This window comes from Stegodyphus dumicola, chromosome 4 (genome assembly GCF_044657685.1).
Source record: "Stegodyphus dumicola isolate Sdum_Otavi_A_Nest chromosome 4, ASM4465768v1".
Taxonomy (NCBI): domain Eukaryota; kingdom Metazoa; phylum Arthropoda; class Arachnida; order Araneae; family Eresidae; genus Stegodyphus; species Stegodyphus dumicola.
The window spans coordinates 142,685,406-142,692,982 of NC_140771.1; the positions used below are offsets into that span (position 1 = coordinate 142,685,406).

Here is a 7,577-nt window from a genome sequence, read left to right on the forward strand (position 1 = left end):
TGCTGGTTTCCTCCTTGCAATCTCAAATTCACTTTGTTCACATGTTTTGTCAAATCAACATAGAATGCTAACTTCCACAGCCATGCGTTGTTTTGTAATTCAGTAAGAGGGCGATGCTTTTCATTCAAAAAAATTTCGATCACTGCTCGAAGTTCAAAAAAGCGCTGAAGGACTTTCCCACAACTAAGCCAAAGTATGGCAGTATGATAAGGTAAGTCATTTTCTCCAATCTCTTCAATAAATTGTCATAATTGTCGGTGATTCAGCCCAAAAGATCTGATAAAATTAACAGTTAATATGACTGGTTTCAGAACTTCAGACATATCCAAACATTTTCCGCACAAAGACTGTTGATGAATGATACAATGTAAGACTAATGGTTTTGAACCACCGTCATTTTCTACAGCCTTTGACACAAGAGCGACCACTCCTTTATCTTTCCCACTCATGTTTTTGCCTCCATCAGTTGTAATACATTTCAAGTTTTTCCTTCGGAGGTTCTTTTGATTAATGACCATTTCAACTCCTTTAAAAATATCTGTACCAGTAGTTGTGCCATGAATACTATACATATCAAGAAGTTCTTCATGCACTTCATAGCTTTTATCTACTCCTCGAATATAAATCAACACCTGAGCAGTATCTGACACATCCGTTGACTCATCCAAGGCCAAAGAAAACCACTCAACATGTCCATTTTTGTCGAACAGTTGAGAGGATATATTTTCAGCGATGTTTTCTACCCTTCGAGCCACAGTGTTTGCTGACACACTGACAGTTTTTAATAAATTTACCTTTTCAGGGCATATTTCTTCGGCTACTGCAATTATGCATTCTTTGATCATTTCTCCATCGGTGAATGGTTTTCCACGTTTTGCAATTTCAAGAGCCACACGAAAGCTGGCACGAGTTGCAGCCTCTTGTTCGGTTTCGAGTTTTGTAAATGAAGATTGCTGCGATTTCAATCCGCGCTTCATAGCTTCGAATTTTTCTGTCTGCAAACTTCCTGTATATTTTGAGTAATTTTGAAAATGTTTTGTTTCATAATGACGTTTAATGTTATATTCTTTGAGAACGGCTATGCTTTCATTGCAAATCAAACATAGCGCCTTGTTACTGGACTCAATTACGAAATACTGAATATTCCACTGATCTTTGAATTTTCTGCATTCACTATCAATTTTTCGCTTCTTTTCCATACTACTAAATCACACACAAAAGCAACAATTCAAATCAAAATAGCCCACCAGCGGCCGAGCGGTAAAGTCGCTGAACACTGGTAGTTCGGTCCGAGGTTCGAATCCCGCGAACGGGCTGGCTGCATGGGCGTTTTCGTGGTTTTCCCCATGTGTAACGTGTATACGAGCCAGTTTCCCTTAGAAAGTCCTCCACGAAAGGCGTCCCTCCTCTTAGGCAGATAGCCCTAGTGTGCTTTGCCATAATTAAATACACCAACACCAAATCAAAATACTGTTACAAAGATGTCTTAAACACGCACAAACACGTTTTAAGGAGGTACGCACTATTTTATTTCACAACAGTGTCATAGGAACTGACTTCTGTACGTGCTATTAGTGCCATCTGTTAGCGATAGAAGGTACTACCTATTTCCGCTTGTGTCCACCAGATGTCGTGTCACGTTACTCCTCATGGCTCGTACTCTACGATTAATCTAGAAATTACAGATAATGACAGGAAAATTAATAATATGCAGTGTTGCCGTTTTGCGGACTTTAGTCCGATTTGCAGCCTTTTTTAAACGTTGTGTACTTTTTCGGACTTTTTTTTTCATCAGTGGACTATTTCACTTTTTACCACCGGCAACAATGATAATATGGTTTTGGCCCTCGGAACTTATTGGAATAATCAGTATGGCCCTAAGGCTGGAAAGTTTGGAGACCCCTGCTCTAGAGCAAAGAAAAACGGTACCCAGTCCCTCTTGCTCAGGAAGCCCACAGCAGAGCAAAGCGCCCCACGATCTTTCTCTTTCACATCGCGGCTGCTCAAAATTCACTCAAATCAGACTCCGCTACAGCCATCACCGCAGCCCGCTGGTACAAGTCGCTCGCCCCGCAAAGGGGGAGCTCCGCAAAACTTTCTGCTGTTCCTTTTTCTTTTCGCTCAAAAATCTGAATCAGAATAATTTCTAGCCTAGCTAGGCTTTAAAAAAAATCATAAAATTAAATCTTACCAATCCTGGAATTTTACGTTACCTAAATTGAGAAAAATGACACACCCATGACGAATCAAACACCAGAAAATCTGACAATGCAGTCCAAAAAAACATCTGTACACATAACGTGAGAAAAAAAAATGGACCCCCAACTAACAAGCGAAACTAAGCTTTACGAGAATCCAATTACCTAAGCTTAGCACACCCCCACTGTCTTGAAGTAAGAAAACTGCAATCTTAACAAAGCGACAGGAAGACGATTTTCGTTTCAAACACCATTAGCTAAAAGGCGACAACACTACTGCCTCCACTTTTAGTAAAAGGCTATAAACCAGATGTGTTTCCTTGCAACCGTCTCCCGCCTTTCTTACAATTCCTACTCAAGAATAACGAGTTAAATAAAACCTTAAGAGCTTAAGAATACTTTTTTTCCAGATTAAAATACACATGAATACAAATAAAAATATTAGAATAACAATGACTTGAAACACATATTAATAATTGAAATTCGCGACGTAAATATTCAAAATTTTAGCTACACAACAAGTTTGGTTATATTGTTTTATTTGGCTTATTAATTTTAGTGTAATATATTTCGGCTATTCGAGTTTACGCGAACAGCGTCTTCAATCTTGTACACTCAGACAATGGATATAGGTTAATTTTCATGTAATAAACTCATTTTTTATGATAAAAATTAAGTCGATTTCTTAGTATTTAATATCATTGGTTGCAGAAAAATTAGCTCTTTAATTTGACATAACTTTCGTTTTCCTAGCTTTAATTGCATTTTAGTTATGGTCTTTAAATAATAGTTTTTTTTTTCCGTTGTCATTGTGATTTCGATTCTGGGGGGAAGAAATGCCCTCTTTCCGGTAAAATAGTCTTTTTTTTTTCGAGTTTTCAGCGTTCCTTCGTTGGGATTGCTTACAGGGTTGTTGAAATTCCAAGTTCTCCCCATTCGCGAGGCGTGGTTGATTGGCGACGGCTTGGCGACTTGGAATTTCCGTTGGGGTTTCAAAGTGGTGGCTTTGGCGAGGTTGTTAACATGAAGGAATGCTGAGGTTGCAACTGGTTTAATTTTTGGCGGGGAGTGAGCAGTGCCAAGTTGATATTCCAGCGTGTCCCCTTTTTACGGGCTGTTTTGGGGGACGAGGTCACCTTTTTGACTTTTTTTCACTTGCCACTCGAGGTTGCGCTAGCCGACAGCTGATTTTCGGAGTCATGCTCGAGATAATTCCTTTTCTGGAAGGGCCGTTGTTAGGCCGTTGCTTTCTGAGACTTACTTAATGATTTGCTCCAAGTGAAATAATGGAATGAGATAATAAAAAATTTAAATACCTTAAACATCGATACTAGCTACATTTTCCATCGTACTACTCCTTTTTTCTTCAATATGTCATCAAGTGCTTCCAACCCTGGGTATAACCGTCGTGAAGGAAACAACTATTACACCGTACCCAGAGAGTAACGAAGATCCACATATAGTGTCACCTATTTCTTGCTCCTCGGAGTTCTAGGGACTTTTCATCTTTTACGTTGCATCCGAATTGAACTTTCATTCAGAATTTCCGCTTCAGAGTCGAATTTAACAAAAGTATTCTCTGTGAGCATCGGAGAATCATATTGGCGGAAGTTTGCTCCAGTTCAACTGAATCGGCTGTTTCGTCAACATTATGAAGGGATGGTTTCCTGCTGTCACCGTTGCCTTGTCTACCTTTTGGTCCTACATCTTGCATAGTATAAGTTGCCATTTTCCTGAACTTTCTCCTGCTTCTTATTAACAAATGATTGCGCCTTATTCAGGAAAACGACGTCCATTTGTTCAAGATGGTTGTCCTCTCTCCCATCTCATAGCTGTCCGTCTGGATGTAAAAGATAAGTTTTTTTTTGGTTTGCTTTAATTATCTGAGGTAATAGATTTCTGCAGTTAAAAGGATTGAAATGATTTAATTTGTTGGGCTTTAAATTTTTTTTTGTAGTTGATAAATTTAACCTAACTCTATAGAAATCATTTTTGTGTGTCGATTAAGTAAAAGTACTAGATTGACTAAGGAATTATAACCTTATTTAAATTATTCCAACTTAGTTTAACTGTAAAAGAAAAATAAGCTCTTCATGAAATTATTTAATTGAACTTTTGGAGTTCCTGCATGGTGAGGATTGATTTGTAATAGTGTCATTATTTGAGCCTCTTTGCTCCTCTTAGGGATTAACTTTGCTTGTAGGATTGTAATAGCATAAACTATATAACATTTATCCGGTTAAACTATACTTAAAAAAAATAGAAAATTATTATGTGCAATAACTGAAGCTGTCTATTTATAATTAATGGTATTGAGTGCAATAGTCTGCAATATTATTTTTTGTATTGATTATTCTGTGTGAAGTGTTTCTTTTTTTTTGGAAAGTGTAAACTGTTAAATTTATTTTTTCTTCTCCCCGGGGAGGGTATTGTTCATTTATTCATAGTTTATTTCTGGTATGTTTACTTGATTGTAAAAGTAATTATAATAGAGATTTTAAGGCTAAAGTCAAAGTAATATTACTCAGTAAGAGTATGGATTGTAAAACTGAATAGTTTTAGAACTGCTTGAATACATTTTGATTTTCTAAGTAATGGATATATTAATTGCATAAGAATTAAATAAATAGGTTCATTTTCTAGATCAATCTATGGTTATTTTATTTTGTGTGCTCATGATTTTCACCAGTCTATTTCTCAAATTGGTTTTAGGGTTAATCCGGTTTACACAACGCGATGAAAAAATTCTATTGATACTAGTATTTTACTGTAGTAAGAGTATTTTTAGTGTTATGGTCAACTAGTAGGGTACCTTTTAGGTACATTTCAAAAACTACATACACCTTCATCCCATTATATTATGTCTAAATAATAAAGCTTTTGCAAAACCCTGAATGTACTAATATAATAGCATCAAATCTAGATAAAATTCCGGACCTTAATTTGTACAGAATTTTTCTCTAGATAGAAAGGCCACGGTTTAAGTTTCCCAGAAGGAAAACTTTAAAGTGCGCACCTATTTTGATTGAACCCAATTAAACATTTCTTGCCCATAAGGAACAAAATTCATTTTTGCATGTACATAATTATACTGCACAATTGATGAGCACTCAGTATTTCTTATTAACTTTCTTATATTTTCAAGATTAGTGTTCTAGTTATATTATCTAATATTTTAACTCTAATATTTTAACTTTTTCTATCTAATATTTTAACTTACCCAGTATTAAGATTTAAAACTCAATGAGGCGAAAATTAAAGTTTAGAATACATAAATATATACAGTGTAGAACAATCGACTGCATAAATCACAAAGTGCAGACGAAGCTGCCTCTATTAATCCACCGAAATGAGGCCGTGCCAGCAGTCCATCGAAACCGTATAGCGTTGTCAAGCCCGTCCTTCATACTGTCCAAATGGGACTGATCTTGGATTGATTATTCCTGACCAGAACGGCTTCCGAAAACATGGATTTAAAGTTATAATTGCATCGGAGGAAATAAATGCTTTGATCCAAACTGCTGATGTATGATATTAACAGATGAATAGAGCTCTAGCTATTCTCACATTAACTTGCAATATTAACTGAGCTTTAAATTTCTAAAATCGATTTATTTCCACTGTAATTCTGTAAGCAAAATTCGAAAGACAGGTTTTGATAAATAAACGCGCAATTTATAATTTAAGCATTTAATGATTTCCAGCTTCCCATACTTCTGAATCAAATAATGCAATTAACTTACAATGCAAATTGGTTTCTTAAAATCTGAATAGGGAACAAAAATTACAATTTTAGTAAACATGAAAGAAAAATGTATTTTCATACTATGCTTTAATAGGGAAGTTATTTGAAAGGAAATTTATTGTAAAATATCATAAATGTATCGTCAAAGAAATATTACGATTTATTTTCCAAAAAAGTGTAAATTGGTATTTCCTGGTTTGCTTTCATTTTTAGTATTACTCATTTTCATTTTTAGTGTTTATTGATTACCTTTTATAGTGTTTCTTTTTTCCCCTTCCGTTAAAGACTTATTTACTTACATTTTTGGAAGCAATATTTATTCTGTCATTTATTTCTTGGAACGTTTCATTAAATAAATGATAAATTTTAACTTAATTAAGTTTTTTGAATATTCTGAAATTAACACTTCCGTACAGGTAAGCCCAATCCCTCACAAATTAAATCCTGCATATAAATGTTAGATTTTGCTTGGTATTGCGGTAAGCCCAGTTTTTCTAAAATGCCTGTGTATAAGTTGCCCAATATTTACGCAGTTATATTTTCATTCCTTATCTGTTATCGGCTTGAAGTTTTGGTGAAAGAAGTAATTATACACCTTCTTTTTCAGATGGTTGCAATTCTTCCCCCAAAAGAAAACAATGGTATTTTAATAACATTTCCCCATTTATACTTCATGATTCACCTCTTAAAGAAACAATAATACGTTTCTTTGTAAGAAGTCACAAGTTTCAATATTGACAAATAATAAATAAATAAATAAATAAATAAAATAAAAATAAAATAATTGACATGTTAAAAATACTTAAGGTAACGAAGTTTAAACTTATCCTTACTATATTTAGTATCAATAAGAATTTTTTAATACTGCCAATTACATTTTACATTATGTGAAAAAAATTAAATAAAGAGTACTGAATTTTCAGTACAAATCATAGAAAATATTGCAGGAAGGAATAGTGATCAGTTTAGTGATCTTGAATATTTGCAGTTAAAAATGTCGATTTGATTGAAGGGATTTTTTTCATTTGAATCCAAGAAATATTTGCTTTGATTTATTTGATTACGCAAAGCATTCGAGAATTATTTGTCTAAGGGGACAGTTGCTTTTAGGAAAGACTTTCTAAGGTAACTGTCTTATATAAATGTTTATGCAGAAGAAAAAATACCAAATCGCCTGTGCTGTCAGCCTCTTAGTCTGAAATTGAATCCATAGAAAATTATCGGTACTTTTCCGTAGAAAGGTATCCAAGTTAAAGTATGTGTCTCCAGTCATGAAAGTAACATTCAAGTGTATTTCGTGGACATTTAAGCTGGGCAGATAAGAATCTCCCCTGTTTAACAATACGGAGACATTTAAAATAATCATCATCATTATAATTAATTAAACTAATTTTCTTACCATATAATTAATTAATGGGATTTAATAAAAGGTTATTAATATTTATTAAAAATCTAATGCTAAGATTCTAATCTTTATCTTATACAATCATAACAACGAGTGAAAATTCAGCAATTTTAACAACAATAATATCTTATCATGTAGAAAGTATACTATTCGTGTTCTGAGATATGAAAGCGGGAGCGATTATATTATGGCTATTAAAATACTAAAAATGCACGCAGAAGCTAATATC

At 34.2% G+C, this 7,577-nt stretch overlaps 1 protein-coding gene across 1 annotated transcript; it reads right to left on the bottom strand.

The window, feature by feature from the left end:
* Positions 1-245: 245 nt before the first annotated feature.
* LOC118189647 (general transcription factor II-I repeat domain-containing protein 2-like) lies at positions 246-977 on the bottom strand. Its single transcript, XM_035360306.1, has one exon. The coding sequence runs from the start codon at positions 975-977 to the stop codon at positions 246-248; it is 732 nt and encodes a 243-aa protein (XP_035216197.1).
* Between the last annotated feature and the right edge of the window lie 6,600 nt (positions 978-7,577).